Here is a 22,794-nt window from a genome sequence, read left to right as displayed (position 1 = left end):
TGTCAAACTGTGAAAACTGATCGTGAGATATGCAAAAACCTCAATATTACTTATTATTTAATTCTCCACATTCTTGAAGAGACCTTATAGTTACAGAATTTGGAGAGAAAAAAATTGGAAGCCAATGGCATCTCTCTACATATTATATCTCTTTATTTGTTAATAACTTAACTGGTAATTAGGGAATACAAAAACGCACAGCACTTTTGTTTTTAAAATGCTGGCTTAACTCTTGTTCAACAAATTATCCACTACAATTGTGTGTTAGGAAAGCACTCAAGTGCACATGATAAGTATCACTGCAACAACCAGTGCATGTTAAAAGACAGGTTCGCATTTTGTGCTCAGTGACCTAAATGACATGCAGTAACTAAACATAATTATTCATATTATACGTACAAGTCAAGTGTGGTGCATTACTGACACTTCAACTCATGGATCAGAATGTAATTATCTCCAGAAATGCACTATAATTAATGAGCAAAAGAACACTGTAAATCCCTCGACTAACTCAAATTGGGATTTGAGCATCTTTAAAAGTCACTGCATTTGGAAGTTGAACAGAATGGAAGTTGAACAGAATCCAAAGAAGTGACTGATCAGGTAGAAATGGTGAAGCTTTACACAATAAATTATAAATATAATTTTACACTTCAAGCAGAACCTTGTAGCTATTTTTAATGCAAAAAGCTTAAGTTGCTGCCAAAACATACATGAAAATTAAATATAAATTAAAATTTTGTAGCACGTATTGCTGTCAAACTTTCCCAAGGATTTGGTTTGCAGCACTGGCTGGAATCATTAACACTTACAGTTCTTCACTTCACAAAAACGTGGGAGTAGTGTATGCAAAATGATATAAAATTGTCATTTTTGGATTTTTTTAACATCTACAGGAAACTTTCGATTAACCGGCCCCTAAATAACCGGAAATGTCGGTTAACCAGCAAAATTCAGGAGTAGGTTCAGGTAACTTTAATTACTTTTTTTACTCCATTTGTTGCTGTGCAAGGGTGTAGCTGCAGCTGTTGCTAAGCTACAGAGACGCTTGCAACTTGTGCTGATTGTTCTGAAGCTGTACAGGGTTTGTTGCTTTATACGGAGCGCTCAGCTCCGTATCTTTTACAATAGCGTTTGGTTATCCGGAATTTTTGATGAACCGGCACCACGTCGGTCCCATCCGTGCCGGATAAAAGAAAGTTTCCTGTAACTGCATTGAAGGAATAATAGATGACATTTCAGTGAAACACATTGCAACTTTTAGATTTTACATTAAGTATACAGCACAGAAACAGGCCATGCAGCATTTAGGCTCCACTCGAGCCTCCTCATCGAACTATCAGCATAACCCTCTATTCCCTTCTCTGATATGCTTATCTAACTTCCCCTTAAATGCATCTATACTATTGGCCTCAACTACTCCCTGTGATAGCGAGTTCCTCATTCTCGCCACTCTGAGTAAAGAAGTTTCTTCTCAATTTCCTATTTAATTTCTTCGTGACTATCTTATATTGATGTATAGTTCAGCATAACTTCTACTTTTCAATTCTATCCCTCTAGAAATAAACCCTAGTGCTTGGTTTGCTTTTGTTAGACTTATTCACCAGCGTTGCAACTTTTAATGATTTGTGTAGTCTCAGATTCCTTTGCTCCTCTACCCCATTTAGATTCTTATTTTCTAAGTAATATGTGACCTCCTTAAATGTCTTACCAAAATGTAATTCCTCACACTTATCTACGTTGACATTTCTTCAAATTCAACACAGAAATAATGTTCTTGAAAATCAAACAGAAATTATCTTCCATTCAACTGAAAAAATGCTGTTATGTAATAAAAGTACGAATCCAATTTAATTCTTTAACTGAAAGCAATTTCGAACTACAGAAGGCGGCCAGTCAGCCACCAAGTTTGGGCTGGAACTCAACGACGACAACAGCTGGTATTTATATAGCACCTTTAACGTAGTAAAACGTCCCAAGGCACTTCGCAGGAGTATTACAAGACAAAAATTTGACAGAGCCACATAAGGAGAAATTAGGGCAGAGGGCCAAAAACTTGGTCAAAGAGGTAGGTTTTAAGGAGCATCATAAAAGGAGGAAAGAGAGGTAGCGAGGCGGAGCGGTTTAGGGAGGGAATTTGAGAGCTTAGGACCATGACAGCTTAAGGCATGGCCACCAATGGTTGAGCGATTATAATCAGGGATGCTCAAGAGGGCAGCATCAGAGAAGCACAGATATCTCGGGAGGTTGTGGGGGTGGAGGAGATTACAGATATAGGGAGGGACGAGGCCATGGAGGGATTTGAAAACAAGGATGAGAATTTTTAAATCGAGGTATTGCTTAACTGGGAGCCAATGTAGGTCAACGAGCACAGGGGAGATGGGTGAACGGGACTTGGTGCAAGTTAGGACACGGGCAGCCAAGTTATGATAACCAAGTTTACATACAGTAGAACGTGGGAGGCCAGCCAGGAGTGCATTGGAATAGTCAAGTCTAGAGGTAACAAAGGCATGGATGAGGGTTTCAGCAGCGGATGAGCTGAGGCGGGGCGGAGACGGGCAATGTTAAAGGTGGAAATAGGCGGTCTTAATTATGCTGTGGATGTGTGGTCGGAAGCTCATTTCAGGGTCAAATATGACACCAAGGTTGCGAACAGTGTGGTTCAGCCTCAGATAGATGTTAGGGAGGGGTTGGAGGCAGTGGCTGGGGAACGGAGTTTGTGGTGGGAACCGAAAACAATGGCTTCGGTCTTCCCAATATTTAATTGGAGAAAATTCCTGCTCATCCAGTACTGGATGTCGGACAAGCAGTCTGACAATTTAGAAACCGTGGAGGGGGGTCGAGAGAAGTGGTGGTGAGGTAGAGCGTTCATGTGGAAACTGATGCTGTGTTTTCGGATGATGTCGCTAAGGGACAGCATGTAGATGAGAAATAGGAGGGGGGCTAAGGATAGATCCTTGGGGGACACCAGAGGTAATGATGTGGGAGCAGGAAGAGAAGCCATTGCAGGTGATTCTCTGGCTACGATTAGATAAATAAGAAAGGAACCAGGCGAGTGCAGTCCCACCCAGCTGGACGACAGTGGAAAGGCGTTGGAGGAGGATGGTGTGATCAACCGTGTCAAAGGTTGCAGACAAGTCGAGAAGGATGAGGAGGGATAGTTTACCTTTATCAGTCACAAAGGATGTCATTTGTGACTTTGAGAGCGGTTTTTGTACTATGGCAGGGGCGGAAACCTGATTGGAGGGATTCAAACATGGACTTGTGGGAAAGATGGGCACGAATTTGGGAGATGACAACACATTCAAGGATTTGAGAGGATAGGGAGGTTGGAGATGGGGTGGTAGTTTGCAAGAATGGTGGGCACAAGGGTTGGTTTTTTGAGGAGAGGAGTGATGATGGCAGATTTGAGGGAGAGGGGGAACAGTACTGAGGAGAGAGAACCGTTAACAATGTCAGATAACGTGGGAGCCAGAAAAGGAAGTTGGGTGGTCAGCAGTTTGGTGGGAATAGGGTCGAGGGAGCAAGAAGTGGGTCTCATGGACAAGATGAGCGCGGAGAGGTCATGAAGGGAGACTGGAGAGAAACTGGAGAAAAATGCGAGTTCAGGGCTAGGGCAGGGAGGAACCTTAGAGGAAGTTTGGCCCAATGGGCTAGAGGAAGGAAGGGAAGTGGCAGAGGCAGCTAACCGGATGGCCTCAATCTTGGACACAAAGAAGTCCATGAGCTCCTCACACTTATTATCAGAGTTGAGGGTGGAGGAGACAGGGGAGAGGGGTTAAGACGACAGCTAGCAGTACAGAGTAGAAGCCAGGGTTTATCTTTGCATTCCAGAATGATTCTGGAATAGTGAGCAGTTTTGGTAGACGAGAGCAAGACCCGATAATGCTTTATGTGGTCCAGCCAGATCTGGCGGTGAATGGCTAAACCAGTTGTCTGCCATATCCGTTCAAGTCTGCGTCCCTTGGACTTAAGGAAGTGAAGATAAGGGTCGTACCAGGGGGGAACAGTCAAGGTGAGAGAGGGTAATTGTTTTAATAGGGACGAGGGCATCAAAGGTGGTGGTGAGGGTGTGATTGAGCAGCTCGGTAGCTGCAGAAATGTCCTGGCAAATGGAGGGTGGACAGTTTTAGATTTTCTAAGTGCAGCTCTAAGAGTTGGGTGAGAGTTTTTTCCAAGGGCGGACAGAGAAGGGGGATGTGGGTGGAGAGCAATATGATGAAATGGTCAGAGACAGCCTTATCTGCGATTGACACGATGAGAGTAGCAAGGCCATGAGAGACGGCAAGGTCGAGGGGGTGACCATGAATATGGGTTGGGGAGTTTACATGGAGAGAGAGATTAAGGGAGGATAGGAGGCTAGTGAACTCAGGAGAGAGAGCGCATGATGAATTGAGATGAGAAGTCGCTCGGTGCAGAGGCTGAGGGAGGAAAGCAGTAGATATCTTGGTGAGAAAATATCTCCTGCCTTCCTGTATCTCCTGGTTTAGTTAATTTACATTTCATATGCTGAAAATACTATTACAGTAATACAGCTACTCAAGTATCTGAATAACTGGAATTCTGCAGCAATTCTAATGGAATTTCTGCAGCAACCTTAAGCAAATTATGTGACATGATTCCATGGCTTGTCTTCATTTTTTGGACCTTTCAATTTCAGTACGATAAATAAGTTCAAAAATACAGTCTAAAGCAGTGTTAAACTGCTAGCTTTTGATTGTGTGTTTTAAACAGTTTATTGTAATATCCGTGTGTAATTGAGACACGGACTGCAGAAGTTGGTTATAACAGGTGTTTACTGAATGGAGACAAAACTGGAACTACTATACAAAGTTACTACACAGGCTTATATACAGGGGTGGTCACTACTGGTACTGCAGTATACAGGGGCTGCAGAATATAGTTCCTTCTTCAAGGTACATACACTACAATTCCTCCCCTTTTAGCTAAACAGTACATAACATTCGATTAATAATTAAATAACATATTTACAATTACAGTTGCTATATACATTAGCTGAAGTTAATCAATTATAAATTCAGTCTTTCAGGAGGCTTCCTGATTCTGTCCGGATAACGCCTCTTTGGGGTATCAGGTTCTTCTGGCAAAGTTGATTCGGGATCAACGTCGTTGTTTGGTTCGTCTGCTTCCAATATCACCGATTCTGAGGTAGATGCAATTGGTACTTCGGTTTCATCACCAGGTGTATAGGATCGTGCTGTAGATTTGACGTTTTCCAGTGACGCTAGAATCTGGTCAGCATGGCGTCTTACAATGCTCTCTCCAACGTCCACGGTATACATTAGAGGTCCTTGCCGTGTGCAGATCGTTCCTGGCTGCCATTTCTCTGTGCGGTAGTCCCGGGCCAAAACTGGTTGACCTATCTTGAAACTCCTGGTTCGCCTTTCATTCATATTCTGAAACTGCCTGTTCTCCACATCTCTTTGGATGTTTGGCTTAACCAAATCCAAGCGGCATCTTAGTCTTCGATTGAAGAACATGATGGCTGCAGTTTGGTTGGTAACCGCATGTGTCGCATTCCGGTAGGCAAACAAGAAGTTATCCACCTTGTGTTGTAGGGGTATGTCTTCATTACACATTGCCTTGATAGCCTTCTTGAATGTTTGAACGAACCTCTCAGCCAATCCATTGGTGGCTGGATGATATGGGGCGGATGTGTAATGCTGAACACCATTGTTCTTTATGAACCTCCGGAACTCTTCAGACACAAACTGTGGTCCGTTGTCGGAGCAAATCTGTTCAGGCAGCCCATTTCTGGCGAATATAGTTCGTAAGACTGAGTTTTTTCTGTGGTGGTTGAGGACATTTTTATTACCTCTGGCCACTTTGAATGTGCATCCACCGCAATTAAAAACATCGAGTCCATAAATGGACCAGCAAAATCAATGTGTACCCTTTGCCATGGAGAGGAGGGCCACTCCCATGGATGTAGAGGGGCTTGTGGTGGGGCGTTTTGGACCTTCTGGCATCCTGTACAGCTCTTGGTCATCTCTTCGATTTCTCTATCGATTTCCGGCCACCACACAAACGCTCTGGCTAAGTTCTTCATTTTTACCCCTCCCAGATGACCCTCATGAAGCTCATTGAGCACTCTATCCTTCAATTTGGGTGGAATTACTACTCTGGATCCACACATCAAGGTTCCTCGGCACACTGACAGCTGTTCTCTTCTCAGCGAGAATGCTGGCAACAGTGGTTCGCCATGTGCTGGCCATCCCTTCACCGTTAAATCATAGACCCTGGAGTGTGTCGGGTCATTTCGTGTTTCCTTTTCTATGTTTGCATTCGTCACAGGTAGACATTCGACTATGGTCGAGTGGAATATCTCCACAGGATCCACTGCAGGTGCTTCTTCCACTGTCGGCAACGGTAGGCGCGACAATCCATCAGCATTCCCATGCTGTTTAGTTCCTTTGTACTCGATGTCATATTGGTGTGCCCCTAGGAAAAGGGACCGCCTCTGTAGCCGTTGTGCTGTCATTATCGGGACGCCCTTCTTAGGGTTGAAAATGGAGACAAGAGGTTGATGATCAGTTAGTAGAGTAAATTTCTGTCCGTGCAGGTAGTGATTGAACTTCTTCACCCCCCACACCAGGCTGAGGGCCTCTCTGTCAATCTGGGTGTAGTTAAGCTCGGCTGCAGTTAACGAGCGTGACGCAAAAGCTATCGGCCTCTCTGAACCATCAAGGGATTTATGTGACAGTACCGCTCCAACGCTGCAGGGAGACGCATCACACGCTGGTCTTATCGGTAATGATGGGTTGTAGTGAGCCAATACTTCTCTTGAAGTGATCAGGCCTTTACACTTCTGAAAGGCCCGCTTACATTGATCGCTCCATTTCCATGCTACTCCAGTTTGTAGCAGGGCGTTCAGTGGGTGCAGAATTCACAGAATCACAGAAACCCCACAGTGCAGATAGAGGCCATTTCGGCCCATCGAGCCTGCACCGACACATATCCCACCCGATCCCCGTAACCCCACGTATTTAATCCCCCTAACACTAAGGGTCAATTTATCATAGCCAATCATCCTAACCCGCACATCTTTGGACTGTGGGAGGAAACCGGAGCACCAGGGAGGAAACCCACGCAAACACGGGGAGAATGTGCAAACTCCACACAGACAGTCACCCGAGGCCGGATTCAAACCCGGGTCCCTGGCGCTGTGAGGCAACAGTGCTAACCACTATGCCAAATTGTGGACAAATTTGGCAAAAACTTATGGTAGTAATTCACCAATCCGAGGAATGACCTTAGTTGCGACACATTTTCAGGCGCTGGAGCCTTAACCACCGCTTCAATTTTGTCAGGGGACTTATGTAACCCCTCTTCATCAATCACGTGGCCACAATACGATATTTGTTTCTTAAAAAACTCGCACTTGGGGCGATTGGCTCGTAGCCCATGTTTTCTTAGTCTAGTGAGCACCTGCTCTAGGTTGGCAAGGTGTTCACTGTCATCTTCACCTGTCACTAGGATGTCGTCCAAGTAACACTGAGTCCCCGGAATCCCTTGCAGGACTTGTTCCATCGCTCTTTGCCATATAGCCGGAGCTGATGCAACTCCGAATACCAGTCGATTATACTGGTAAAGACCTTTGTGAGTGTTTATCGTGAGATATTTCCTAGAGGATTCTTCAACCTCCATCTGCAAATATGCTTGCGCTAGGTCAATTTTTGTAAGACGTTTCCTTCCAGATAGTGAGGCGAAAATATCTTCTATCCTCAGAAGAGGATACTGTACTGTGTGAAGGACTGGGTTCACAGTCACCTTGAAGTCCCCACAGATGCGAACCTTCCTTCGCTCCTCAGACTTATTGTTTAACGTTTCTTCATGACAGGAACGATGGGTGTCGCCCACTCGCTCCAGTCTACCTTAGTTAACACGCCTGCATTCTCCAGCTCTGCCTCAACGGCTGGGCGAATTGCATACGGTACTGGTCTTGCTTTGAAAAACTTGGGAATTGCATCCTCTTCTATTTTTATCGAGGCGGTTACGCCTTTAAGAGTTCCCAGTTCTTGTTGAAATACCTCTTTAGCGTTAGCTAAGATTTTTGACAATCGTCCAGGTGTGACGTCGTCATCCTTTTTACCAGCCACAGTCAGTGCCTGAATGGAGTGCCAGTCTAAACTTATCTTTCTGATCCATTCACGTCCCAATAACGGTGGTCCACCATCTTGCAGTATGTACAGATACAATTTCTGTATTTCCTTGCCGTTGTATTCGACAGGCAACCTTATTTTCCCTCTGGGGTATACTTTCTGCCCCGTATATGTCTTCAAGACAATGGATGGGTCTTTCAAGGGAATGTGTGAGAATAGCCGCTCGTAGTCTCGTCGATTCATGACGGTCAGGGCTGATCCTGTATCCAATTCCATTTTGACTTGGGACCCTGCTATCGTGAGAGTGACCCAAATGGTTCGGTGATCCTCTTTTGTGATTACGTTGTGTAGTTTGAGACAGCTTAGTCTCTTGTTCCCGGATTCACTATTGCTCTTCTGGTCTTTGGAACTACTGTCCGTCATCTTTTGTACTTTCCTGTACTTTTCCTTAGCAGTCTTTTTGTTGTCGTTAGTCTTCTTTCCAGACCTGCAAACTCGTACAATGTGTCCCATCTTTCCGCATTGCCTGCATGTTTTGTCCTTGGACCAGCAGTCCTTCTGGTCATGGGTTGTTCTGCCGCAGCGATGACATTTTTCAAATCCCCGTGTCATTTCATGGGTGCCGTATTCCTGTGGCTTTTGCTGTATTTCCGCAGCTCCCCTTGCTGCTGCTTCGTACGATACTGCCACGCTGAAAGCCTTATCTAGCGTCAGCTCTTACTCGGAGAGTAACCTCTTCTGGGTTCCTTCACTCAGGAGTCCACAGACAAATTTGTCCCGTAGGGTATCTGCCAGTCCTGCTCCGAACTGGCAGTGCTTTGATAGCTTGCGTAGTTCCGTAAGGTAATCAGCATTGCTCCCATCTTCATGCTGATTTCTCTTGTGGAATTTAAATCTTTCTGCTATCAGCAGCGGTGTAGGATTTAGGTGTTCCTGTAGGATATCAACAATTTCGTTAAAACTCTTCTCCATCGGTTTGACTGGAGTGATCAGGTTCCGCAATAGGCCGTACGTTCTTGCGCCCATTAAGTTTAGTAGTACCGATGCCTTTTTCTCATTGGCTACTTCATTTGCCTTGCAATATACTTCGACTCTTTCCACATATGTGGTCCAGTCTTCTATTTCATTATCGAAGGCAGCGATATTGCCAGTCTTCGGCATCTTGGAGATCTAAGATGGCGCCTCCCGCGCTTTGCCTTCTTCCCTGATTGAACAAAATGGCGCCTCCCGTGCTTTGCCTTCTTCCCCGCTGGATTACAATGGCGCCTCCTGTGCTTTCTGTCTTTTCCGCTGCTGCCAACGCTGTTGCTGGCGTTTTTATGCCTTGATGGCGACACCCTATGGTTTTCGCGCGCTTCCCCCCGCGCTGCTGCCAACGCCGCTCTCCGTGGTCCCCGTGGCAAACTGCAGCTCCTCGCGGCTTTCTGCACTTCTAATTTCTTTTATTTTAATCACTGTTCCCGTCGTCAGAGCAGACCCTATGGGACACTTTCCTCCCTCTTCTCGGGTCTGTACGCTGCCCGGCTTCATAGCACCGGCCGCATCCTGTTTGCTCCACCCTCTCTCTCTCTCCTCTTCCCGACAACGCTGCTCAGCCCCGTTGAAAAGCCACCCGATCGAGCTCTAGCCCGCCGCAGCCCAGGAAGGATCAGTGTACTACCTGCCACCAGCCCGATTAGCTGGAACACCATAGACTGGAGAACCAAGCCCAGCTCTCGACAGCCTCTCCTGCAAATCTTCGAATTCGATGAATCAGAGGGCGGTTGCCCACGGTCGACGCCCGTTTCTTCTGTTTGTTTTTTTTTCTTTTTGGATTTCTTCCTTCTGGCTTCGACCTCTAATACTTCGCTTCAGGGATGGATCCCCGTGAGGTGCTGCAGAACTGTAGGTAAGTTCGGATCTGTTCGTCGCCAATGTAATGTCCGTGTGTAATTGGGACACGGACTGCAGAAGTTGGTTATAACAGGTGTTTACTGAATGGAGACAAAACTGGAACTACTGTACAAAGTTACTACACAGGCTTATATACAGGGGTGGTCACTACTGGTACTGCAGTATACAGGGGCTGCAGAATATAGTTCCTTCTTCAAGGTACATACACTACATTTATTGTATTTAGTTTCGGAGTTTCCAATATTGGTTTGGCAAGATAGCTAGATGTTCAGTGTGAGTGATCCCACCCGAGTCAGAATATTGTGTTCAAGCCCATGAGGGAGCACTGCATTGTCAGAGATGCTGTCTGTCAGATGATATATTAAACTGAAGTCCCAGCTGCCTGATCAAGTGGACATAAACGATCCTATTGTAGAAAAGCGGGGGAGTTCTCCCCAACATCCTGGCCAACATTTATCTCTCAACCAACATCACTAAAAGATTAACTGCTTACTTAACTCATTTGCCGTTTGTGGACCTTATTGTGCGCAAAGTGGCTGCTGCATTTACCTACAAAAGAACTGTGACTACACTTCCAAAATAACTTATTGCCTGTAAAGCATTTTGGGACATTGAGGGTGTGAAAGGTACTACGTACAAGCAAGTTCCTTTCTCTTTCTATTTTCTCAGTGGCAGTTAAGGATTAAGCAAAAGTTAATCATACGTAGTGTACCAATACCCGTTGTTCTGAATTGGAATGGTGTTAATTGGCACTGATCTTCTCAACCTCATTGATTTACAGTTTGTTAATATCCATGTATTTCACATTTTGCAAATTTACCTGCCAAGTGAACAGAGTTTCTGCAAAGCCATCTGGTTAAAGAGCTAAGATCATTGAGTAATATAACCCATATATATTTCACACTTGACAGACTTTATTAAAGATGCAAGATTAAGGATGTGCATATCAATAAGGATTAGAAGAGTGGTGTCACAGGAAACAGTTTGGATGCAGAGCGCCAGTCCCAATACAGTTTTAGCTGTTCGGGAAAGAAAAACAAAGCATAAAATTGGTTGGGGAGAAATTCACAGGATGTGCCAAGTTCCACAGCCATGAAATTGTGAACTCCCATGTGCCCCGACTACAATATATAATATTGACCCTAAATACTATCAGGTACGGTGGTGTAGTGTTTGTTACTGAACGAGTAATCCTGGACTAATAATAGAGAACACGAGTCTGGGAATTTGAATTCAATTTAAAAGCCATCAACAAAACTTACTATGAAGAGATCATATTATCGGAAAAATCTAACTGATTCAGTAATGTCCTTGGTCCTAAGGACCAACTGTCCTTATCTAGTCTGGACGATACGTTGCCCAAGTCCCACACCAATGTGGTTGATGTTTAACCTCCCCATGCCTAGCAAGCCACTTAGTTGCATCAAACTGCTTTCAAAAAAAAGACACCACCTTCTCAGGGCAGCTAGGTATGGGCAATAAATGAGATGCCCCCATCCCAAGAGTGAATAAAAATATCCCTATTACTGAAACAGTACTTTAGCTCTGCTTGCTCTGTCTCTTCATTCCCACTGTCCATTTGTCCTTTTTCAATGGGCTGTATTTTCCGATCAGAGGCTTCCTGCGTGCGGAGGCCTCCAATCTGGAAAAAAATCTACGGACTTACCCGAGGGCTCCGGACACTTCCGCTCCTGGGCCTCTCCAACTCGAAACGTGCAGGGCCCACGTATCCCAGAGGCACATGTGGTTCGCAAGTGTCCCTGGGATCACGTGGGCCATGGGGAGCCAATAGGAGAAGGGAAACTCCCTTCATACACTTGACAGATAGACCTGTCAAATATATGAATGGCGATCACCCCAAAAACACTGCGAAACATTAAATAAATTTTTAAAAACCCACATTTTTTAAATGAGTTGAAGTTACAATAAATTAAATATTTTAAACAAAAATTTAAGTTTTTGAAAAAGAAAGTTTTTTTTAAAAACGAGGCTAAAAATAAACTTACCTTTTTAAAAAGTATTTTTAAATGATAAATGAGTGAAAATGTTTTTATTTTTTACTTTTTTCGACTCTTGGTAAAAGCAGGCCTTACGCCTGCTTTTACCAGGCATAAGATTTCTAAGGGTTTTCTGCAGGCGGAGGTTCTCCGGAAAGCGGAACTATCCACCTGCAGAGGCCCTTCTCCAGGGCAGGCGTCCGATCTGTCAAGATCATTCTCGACAGATCGGAAATGCCGGTTTTCAGCGCATGCACTTGGCATGCCTGAAACCAGCATTACCGATGTCCCTATGGGTGTGTACACAGCGCGTACACACCCATAGGGATCGGACTATCTGGCCCAATAACTTAAAAAAAAGTCATTAAACACACTTTTTCTAAATCAAAAGCATAAAATGATGGAAACACTGAGGTGGTCAGGCAGAATCTGTGAAGATAGAAAAAAGGAAAAGGAAAAACGCACGCAAGAAACACAATGACCTGTAAAATGCTTCAGTGGTAAACAGGAGATGGTTAAAAAGCAGAAGTGATATTAGCATAAGACAATAAAATGCATAATGATAGAAATTTAAAGAAATTAAAGCGATTTATAAGGCACAAAGAACATGTGAATAGTTCAGGAGGTGGAAGATATGGTAGGTAGAAATGGAAGCACAAAAAGTTAGCAAGTGGAGCAGGCTCCAGCAGCCCTTTAACATTATTATGCTCTTAAAATTAAGTGTTAAATTTTACTTCACCGTTTTACTTTTTCTTCTGATTCATACACCCTTCTAAAAGCATGATCTTCAGCTAATCAGATACCCAGAATTAAAAATCTGATAAGATTACAAGATCCATCAAATTAGGGTTGCCACCTCTCTCAAAATGTGACCCTCACATCAAGTGTTAATTCCTTGAGCTCTACCAAGTGAATTACAAGTTAATAGTAACAGTGGTGCATTAAAGTCGTGTTAACTGTTGGCAGTGAACAACACCTTACATAACTTTATTTGGGCTGTTATATAGAGGCATCTCTGGGCCCTATACGTCAACCTAAATCTCATTCAGTTTCATCGACATTTTATTGTACTGATCTGAAGCAAATGAAAACATTAGGTTTTGTTATGTGGCTGTGAAAGACTGACAGATTTCACGTTTTCCCTTTCCTAAGAAAAAGGTTTGGCAGCTTGAATATAAATAATGTGAACACAGTCTTGGACTTCTGAGAGAAGAAAAAGTTCAACAGTTGGTGTAACAGGGAAAGGAAAGGAAACATTCTCCTCTAAGTGTTAATGGCAGTGAAAAGACTCAATGGGAAACAATGTAAATAAATGTCCCTTTCCAGTTAATTGAAACCTTCTTGTAAAGACTTCTGCAGGAAAGTAGAAGGTCTAAAGGGGCCACAGTTCAGTTTCCTATTAGGATGAGTGGATAGTTTTTTTGGCTAAATTGAAATCAAAAAACAAGTTTTGCACTGAAATAAGAAGTCTACAGACAGAATTAATGGACCAAAAATTGCGGTCAGAGGCATACCTCCAGAGTACGCCTCCGACTCGCAAAAGAATTGCGCACCTACCCGATGGCGGTGAGGCTGCGAGAACTTGTGATCTGATGCTGCAAGGCGGAGGGCAGCGTAATGGCCCACGGATCCCAGGTGGTGCGGAAGCGTACCTGGGATCACGTGGGCCTGGTCCTCCAATCACAAAGCAGAATTAGATTTTAATCATTTCCGAAGGGAATCCCATAATGAGATGTACTGGAATCCCGAAATCTGATCGAATTACAATTTACAGAATTGGAATTTAAATCGTAGCTAACTTCATTCCACCAACCGCACTAAAAATTTAATTTTTTTGATAATTTTCATCATTAAAACTCTAATCTGGGCCAATATTTGCAGAAACTCATTCGATAGTGTACGTGTATAATTTCTGATATGAAAATGGTTCAATCATACCTGAAAAATCCCCTTACGCTGATGCAAACAGGCCCTGCACCACTAATCATTAAAGCCCATTGTATAAATTCACATGCTTGTAGAAGTTGTCTTCAAGAATTATACTGTTAATCTTAAACTTTTTCTAGTTTTTACTCACCCTTGGAGTAGGCAATAAGCTTTGAACCACAAAAACAACTGGATTCCCCACATTTTTTATGGCATCCACTGCTTCCTCATGGGTGGCGTTTTGCAGGTCTACACCAGAAACCTGTAATATACATTAAGATGCAGTTGACACGGTTTGTCTTCCTCAATGCCTGGTATGTTGAAGCAATGTTATATGGTCTGCTTAAATGAGAAGCCTCATTAACAGTGATGTTTTTAGAATTCAAACAGCTGGTGGTGGTGTGCTATAGATGGAACGATGGGTTGTTTTCCCATTTCTCCAAGCTATACAAAAAAGCACTGTGTAGCGATCAGACATATGTGATGGGGTGGGGGGTGGGTGGGGAGAAGGGGCAGCGAGATCAGGTGGAGGGTTTCCACCAGGCTGACATTATTTGCCCCTTGCAGCCAATCAAGTGCAGTATTAGTATCAGTTTGTGAGAAGATTGCCTACCCTGAACTGTGGAAATGCATGGCTTTGGGAAATGTGGGGGGAGGGGAAAAAAACAAAAAACTTGCTTTAACAGAGCAAAATGTCCCATGTGCTTTCTAGTTCAAATTGAATTAATTGTAACGTCATAATTTAGAAATATCTGCCAAAGCAAATGATAGAAGCTGTTTAACAATTAATCCATACCATAACAAAAACTAAGCAGGTGTGTTTATGACAGATCATCTATTGGCTTCTCTCTCGCTGGTCACAGCATACAAAGTTAAAATTGTTGCTGCTAACTGCTTCTGCAAGCTCCAGATAGCATACATTTAGGTTTGGTATGAAGACGACACTCATAAGCATGAGTTACTTGCTGCCACTGTATTTGGATGGGGATCATCTCTCAACTCGTTCAAAATATTTGGTTCCCAGGAAGGCATTTTGTTCAATTACAAAAATCTTGAGAATAGCTGACCATCTACAGGAAACTTTGGTTTATCCGGAGGTTGTATGTCCGGAAACCTCGATCTAATGGCAGAAATCAGCAGCCGTTTTGGTTAGGTTTTTTTTCTTCTCCTAGCATTTCTTTTTTTTTTATAAAAGTCAGGCTCTGGAAAGTGTCTCTGTAGCTTAGCAACAGCTTCAGAGCTGCTTCCAAGGTATGGGCCGAATGTTTACAAGCTGTTGCTAAGCAACAGTGTTTATTGTCAGATACGGCTCCGTATCCTTCAACATTAGCGCTGGTCTATCCGGAAGTTTTGATAGATCGGCAGCAGCTCGGTCCCGTCGGTGCCGGATATCGCAAAGTTTCCTGTACTAAGAAACACACACTTTTGATTGAAGAGAACTTGGAACAAAAACAAAGAAATTTGGAGTTATTTGGACAGCAGTCAGTCTCAAGTCCCAAAGTGCTTTACAGCTAATGAAATACTTTTGAAGTGTAGTCACTGTTGTAATGTAGGAAATTGTAGTAAGAAGCACTTTCGCGACTTCAAGATAGTGTACAGCATACAAGAATTAAAAAACACTTGTCTTAAGGGCCAGTTTAATGTTGAGAAGCACCTTTAATTTTTTTTTACATTGAGATGATGAATAAAGTTTGTAAGTGTCTGAAAATATACTATTTGCGCACCAAGTACTATTCATTTACCTGTTTAATGTTCAATAAATCTGTCTAATAGCTTATTGTCCGAGCCACAGTCTGATACTGTATATACTTCAACCTACTGTTGACAAGGAGGTTATATATGTTCCAGTAGACGAGAATATAGCAACAAGGCTGTTCTGTTTGACCACTTGTTACATTGACCTAAATATTGGGCAGATATCTACGTACTCTGGTTTAGTCAGGGATCAGTTTCCCCTCTGCACATAACTGTACATTTGTTTTGCTTTTTAAAGCCACACAGCTATTATGATTAAGAAACACCAGAACAATATTCAGTGCAGGGAGGCAGATTACTCAGCCACTGAACTCACTAGCTCAAAGATAATGGAGATTTTTTTTAACCAATAAAATGCCCTAAATATAGTATATGTTTTGTCTGCTGACTAATAATTTGTATAATTACATAAATTCTTAGTGAATACATTAAGAGCTTGAATAATCTGCAGTGTATTTTTTTTAATTAATGTTTTCCTTTCAAATGGGTAACTTTATAATACTGCTTAAGCAGCAAAACAAAATGTTCCTCATATATACAACATAGTAGTTTGATTGAATACTTTAAGCTTCTCTTTAGTGCTCTGAGGCACCTTAAAAGAAATGAAAATTTTCAGTGCACCAAGACATTACCATTCACAATGTATGGTAGCAGTTACCATAGATCTCATTAAGCATGAACATATTAAATAATATACATGCAATATAATATAATAAATAAGATCATTGACCTCAATAATTTTGTCCCCCGTCTTCAGAGCATTGGATCTTCCAGCTGGACTCTCCTCCAAGACGTGTTTAATAAAAATTCCTCTTAATTCCTCCCCATTTTTCAGTCGTTTTATTACAGTGTTGCCACCAACAATACTGATTCCAAGTGACTCCCCTGGTACTCGCCAAAGCTCAACCCTGAAAAGAAGATAAATTCACTTAAGTTAGGCTGTAAAGGTGAATAAATCTTGCTGCCTCCTTTTTAATGTTTTTTTGCCAAATTCAAAACCATCAATTAATTCATGTTCTCTGCAAAACATTTGTCAGTATTTAAAAGCAATGCCAAAAGCTGCTTCTTAAAGAGCAATGGACTTCCCCCCTCCCCCCCACCCCACCGCCCCCCTTCCCTCTATTCAAGTAGCTTTATCTCAAGTTCAAAACTCATGGTTTGTGGTTTCAACCTTTGAAAGCAGAAAATCTTCCAGAACCAGTCCTTCTTTTGGAGCCTGTTTTCACAGAACTGAAAGAAAACATCAACATAAAAAAGCAAAAATAAACCCAACAACCAAATACAAAGCTGGGAGAGAAAAGTGCCATCATAAGCAAAGATAGTCATCCATAATGCCACAAACTTGACCCCAGAAACTGGATACCACAATGCAAATGCAATTTGCAAATGCAAAATGCTAATGCAATGAAATAAAGAGCTTTGAAACATATTTGCATTTTTAGTATACAAGTACATGATACTGCAAACATTTACAGCTTCGATACAAAGTTCATAATCTTACATTTCAATCCTGAAAAAATAATAAACAGACAACATAATTAATATTGAATGGCTACTCATCATTCCAACCAAAAATTATTTTGAGTTTTTTTTGAAGATTCTAGGGCATATCTTCAGAATACCTGTACAGCTCTACCTTCATCTACAAATATAACAGCCAAGATGAGGCAAACCCTTATTTGAATCTTTCCATCTACATCTCCTTCTTTCTTTCCCCTGAACCTTATTATTTTAAACATCTTGATAATTATTATTCATTTGTCTGTACTTTTTAATGTTTTATTCTTTCCTCTGTTTATGAATAATCTGGCATCCAGAGTCAGATTATTATCAGAAAACCAACAGCAAGTGACTGGCTTTCTTTCTTTTATTTTGTTACTTTTGAATTGTGATTAACAAAGCAAATGAGAGAGCGCGCGCGCACTAATGGGCAAGCGAGAGATCGATTGTAATATTCTACATTTGTGTTAGTAAAAAATGCCATTTCAGAAGTAAATATTAAATGCAGAAACACACGCCAGGTCAGTCAGCATCTGAAAAATAAATGATTTAAAAGCAATGGCCCTAACATTGACTCCTCAGGGACACCACTGTTTACATCCCTTCAAATCGGAAAAGCATCCATTAACCACTGCTTTCTGTCCTGTAACTAACTTCCCATTCCTTGCTTTTATTATCCATTATTCATTCATGGGATGAGTGTGCCTCTGGCAAGGCCAGCATTTATTGTCCATCCCTAATTGCCCTCGAGGTGGTGGTGGTGAGCCACCTTCTTGAACCACGCAGTCCATGTGGTGAAGATACTCCACAGTGTTGTTAGGTAGGGAGTTCCAGGCCTTTGACTGAGCCACGATGAAGGAACAGCGATATACTTCCAAGTCAGGATGGTGTGAGACTTGGAGGGGAACTTGGAGGTGGTGGTGTTCCCATGCACCTACTGCCGTTGTCTTTCTAGGTGGTAGAGGTCGCGGGTTTGGGAGGTGCTGTCACATTCCCTTTACTATCAACAAACCTATGCAATAGAATTAGGAAATGCCTTGCTAAAATACATATACATAACATCCACTCCATTTCCTCATAACTATTAAATATGTCAAATGTGAATTACTTTTCACAATATGGGGCTAGCTGTCTTTAATTAAGCTATGTGTTAATTTTGTTCTGGATTCTGGCCTCTAGAAGGTTTGGTAGGTTAATAGGTTACATAGCATTTTACTTTGGAGGCAGATAGATAGGAATAACTAAAACTGAAGTCACATTCAATTCACAAATTTACCCCTTCACTTTCTAAACAGCTACACTGCGTGCAAGTCCATACTATCATCTACAATATAGGTGATGTTGTGTGGAGAGGTGAAAACACTTACAAGGTGAACAGGATGGGGAATTATGTAGGAAACAATAGTCTAACATTTTGATGCACTTACCATCGTGGTGCCTCCCAGTGACTCAAGACTGGGGTTTCTTCCCCCTCACCTTCTTCTCTTTCAGGCAATTCACTGACCAAAAAAAAGAGCAAGGCCGTGTTGAAATATAATTTAAACATCTATTTTTATATTACAGCAATTAACTTCAAACAAGGTAAACACGCCAGATTAATAGGTACATATTTAACTTTAAAATTAAACAAAATTATTTAATATTGCACTACTACTCATCGTCAAGTCTAATTCATCAACCACTCAATATAATTGCTGGCATCAGTGAAAAGGACTTCAATTTGACAATGAATTTCATATTTCTATGGGAAACAATAAAAAAGCATTGCTAATATCAGGTGGCTTGACTGCTCACAAGCTGAACTGCAGGGGCAGAGCAGCTTAAATGAACACATATTTAAATTTTTACTTCTGGAGAAGCATCAACAGTGCTGTATAATGCCGTCATGTGCTGATGGTACAACCTAAGCTCCAATCAAACCATAAAACAAGTGCATTTTAATTGTTAAACAAAAACAAAGTGATGAAAAATCAATGCAGGTTCATCAGCATCTGAAAAGTGAGAAGATATGCTTATGGCTTCAGGCACTGGAGACGACATCAAAATCAGCCAGAACATTAACTCCTCTTTTCAGCTGCTGCCAGTTCAGCTGTATATTTTCAATATTTTCTGTTTGTATTTCAGATTTTTTTCCATTTTTAGTTTTGCCTTTTTAACTCTACTGTATTTCATTTATTTCTGATCTCACAGCTCCATTAGACTGGTGAAAACTGGAGAAACAAGAATGTAAGCGCAGTCAGTATCTGACAGAAATCAAATGAAGATGGTACCTTTATTGCAGAAAGTTCACAAATGAGAAAGCCAGCTGATTGTGGTAAACCTAATGACGCTTTGTACTTAGACTTTCAAAAAGTATTTGATATATTTCCACATGAAAGACTATGGCCTAGAAATTCACTTGGGCGCGGGCAGCTCGCTCGCGCCCAAAAGTTAGCGCTGGGCGGGGAGGCATTAGCGCACGCCGTATATTCGTCTTCTGCGCCCCAATTCGGAAGCGGGCGCTATACCAGGGTGTGCCCGCCTCCGTTTGGGGCGCTGCAACTGAATATCGGCGCGCTAGTTGCCGCAGCGCCACCCGATGTGGTGCGGCAGGCTGCGGTACTGCAGGCCTCCTCCTTCTCTTAAGGGGGAGGTGCCTGCAACGGCCGGAGCCCCGATCGCGAGTGCCGGCAAAAGAGCCCGGCACAACGGAGAAGTGCCGGGCTCCACGGAAACCAGCCGGCAATGCCGCCGGGGGGGGGGGGGGGGGGGGGGGGGTGGAGGAGGCCGGGGAAGGAGGTGCGGGCAGGCGGCTGCCAAAAAAGCGGCCGGCCGCACCTTCAGCTTTAAAGCGCCCCACTATGGCAGCAGGACGGCCCCGTTTTCTGTTCGCGCCAGCTTCGGAGGAGGCGGGCGCAAATAAATATGGGGATCGGCGCGGTTTCGGGGCGTTACGGGCCACCGCGCACACCGATGACGTCATCGGTCCCGGCGCAGCACTAACGGCTACCGCCAATAACGCTGCACTCAATTTCCACGCTACCACCCCGCCGGCGCAAAAGACCTCTTTAGGCGCTAAGTGGGCGCAAGGCCCACTGAATTTCTAGGCCTATGTCTTCTACTCTGCTTAACGACTGCTTAGGATATTAGTAGGTTGCTCTTATTGAAGGATTCTATGGTCAGATGTTGCTCAGCATGACAGCCACTTAATTGCAGGCCTAAAGCCTTTGGTAGCATTTGAGGAGATTGAGATCGATAGATTTTTGTTAGCTAAGGGTATCAAGGGATATGGAGCAACGGCGGGTAAATGTAGTTGAGGTACAGATCAACCATGATCTAACTGAATGGCAGAACAGTCTTGAGGAGTTGAATAGTCTACTCTTGTTCCTATGTCTTTTGAAAGCTAAGAGAAGTGGTGCCGGGGAGTATGTCAATATTTGCAGAAGATTTCCATGAATGTATCAATGTTCATCACACACAAAGAAAAACTGAAAGCTACTGTTCTAAGATATGCTTCAGCCACTTCTGAAGGCTTTGAACCAACAGTTGATACTATTATACAGGAAGGGACAGAGAGAGTAACAAAGGTAATAAGGCATCAGTGACTAAGATGACATCAGGGAAAAATAGAAATAAGTCAAAGCTAAAGGCACCTTATCTGAATGCGCAAAGCATTCGCAACAAAATAGATGAATTAATAGCACAGATAGAAATGAATAGGTTTGATCTAATAGCCATTACAGAGACCTGGTTGCAATGCGGCCAAGGTTGGGAACTAAATATTCCAGGATACTTAACTTTTAGAAGAGATAGGCAAAAATGGAACTGGAAGAAGGGTACCCCTGATAATAAAGGATGGGATAAAGGCTGTAGAGAGAAAGGATCTTCGCTCCGAAAATCAAGTAGTAGAATCAGTTTGGGTGGAGCTAAGAAACAGCAAGGGCAGAAAACATTGGTGGGAGTTGTTTATAGGCTCCCAAACAGTAGTTGTAATATGGGGCAGAGTATAAATCAGGAAATTAGAGGCACATGTAACAAAGGTAATACGGTAATCATGGGCAACTTTAATCTACATAGAGACTGGGCAAACCAAACTTGCAGTTAGTTACAGTGTGGGGGACGAATTCATGGCATGTATGCAAAATAGTTTTCTAGATCAGTAGATTGAGGAACCAAACAGGGGATAGGCTATTTTAGATCTAGTATTATGCAATGAGAAAGGGTTAATTAATAACCTTGTAGTAAAGGGAAGAGTGACCATAACATGATAGAATTTTATATTGAGTTTGAAAGTGATTTAGTTAAATCCAAAACTAGAGTCTTAAATCTAAACAAAGCAAACTACGTAGGTATGAGGGGCGAGTTGGCCAAGGTAAACATAGAAACATAGAAGATAGGAGCAGGAGTAGGCCATTCGGCCCCTCGAGCCTGCTCCGCCATTCAATGAGATCATGGCTGATCATCCAAATTCAGTACCCTGTTCCTGCCTTCTCTCCATATCCCTTGATCCCTTTAGCCTTAAGAAATATATCCAACTCCTTCTTGAATATATTTAATCAATTGGCCTCTACTGCCTTCTTTGGTAGAGAATTCCACAGGTTCACCACTCTCTGGGTGAAGAAATTCCTCCTCATCTCAGTCCTAAATGGCTTACCCCTTATCCTTAGATTGTGACCCCTGGTTCTGGACTCCCCGACCATCGGGAACATCCTTCCAGCATCTAGTCTGTCTAGTCCTGTTAGAATTTTATAAGTTTCGATGAGATCCCCTCTCATTCTTCTAAACTCCAGCGAGTACAAGCCCAATCGGCCCAATCTCTCCTCATACGTCATTCCTGCCATTCCAGGTATCAGCTTGGTGAATCTTCGCTGCACTCCTTCCATGGCAAGAACATCCTTCCTCAGATAAGGCGACCAAAACTGCACACAATACTCAAGGTGTGGTCTCACCAAGGCCCTGTACAACTGCAGCAAGATCCAACCATGACAAACAAGAGAAGTTAAAGATAGTATTAAATCAAAGGAAGAGGCTTATAATTTTGCCAAAAAGGTAAGCCTGAGGATTGGGAGGATTTTACAATTCAGCAAAGCAGGACCAAGAAATTGATAAAGGGAAAATAGAATAGGAGGGTAAACTAGCGAGACACATATAAAAACAGACTGGAAAAGCTTCTATAGGTAAGTAAAAAGGAAAAGATTAACAAAAGTAAATGTGAGTCCCTTACAGACTGAGACAGGAGAAATTATAATGGGGAATAAGGAAATGGCAGAGAAATTAAACAAATACTTTGTGTCTGTCTTCACGGAAAAAGATGCAAAAAACTTCCCGGAAATAGTGTAGAACCAAGGCTCTAGCGAGAATGAGGAACTGAAAGGTCCGCTCCGGACCCGAGCTACTCCACTTTTTCTCCCCTATTTTCCTTTTCTCTCTATCCCTCCCTGACCGCACTCTCGTCGACATGCCTTTCATCTCTCCTCTCTCGGGTACTCTGCCCGCCCAAATCCCTGCCCCAATCCTTCATTACTCGTCACCCTTCCTGCTCTCCTGCCGCCGTGCCAGGCTTGACTCCCTCTTAGATAAGCCCACAGCTTTCCCTCTGTGCCTCTTTTGGCATCCTACAA

At 42.8% G+C, this 22,794-nt stretch overlaps 1 protein-coding gene across 8 annotated transcripts in view; it reads right to left on the bottom strand.

Annotated features, from left to right (window-relative positions):
- The window catches only part of patj (PATJ crumbs cell polarity complex component), a 471,326-nt gene that overhangs the window by 286,930 nt on the left and 161,602 nt on the right, over positions 1-22,794 (bottom strand). For all 8 annotated transcript variants that reach the window (XM_085982870.1, XM_085982876.1, XM_085982869.1 and 5 more), the window contains 3 exons: positions 18,622-18,693; positions 16,425-16,602; positions 14,091-14,201 (listed from right to left, as the gene is read on the bottom strand). In XM_085982870.1, the coding sequence (XP_085838996.1) occupies positions 14,091-14,201; positions 16,425-16,602; positions 18,622-18,693 (361 nt within the window). The remainder of the gene's footprint in view (positions 1-14,090; positions 14,202-16,424; positions 16,603-18,621; positions 18,694-22,794) is intronic.

Source organism: Somniosus microcephalus, chromosome 3, assembly GCF_052327205.1.
Source record: "Somniosus microcephalus isolate GS21.2 chromosome 3, FLI_Smic_1.0, whole genome shotgun sequence".
NCBI classification, from domain to species: domain Eukaryota; kingdom Metazoa; phylum Chordata; class Chondrichthyes; order Squaliformes; family Somniosidae; genus Somniosus; species Somniosus microcephalus.
Note: the sequence above shows the minus strand (reverse complement) of the source record. Positions and strands in the feature narration are given on the sequence as shown.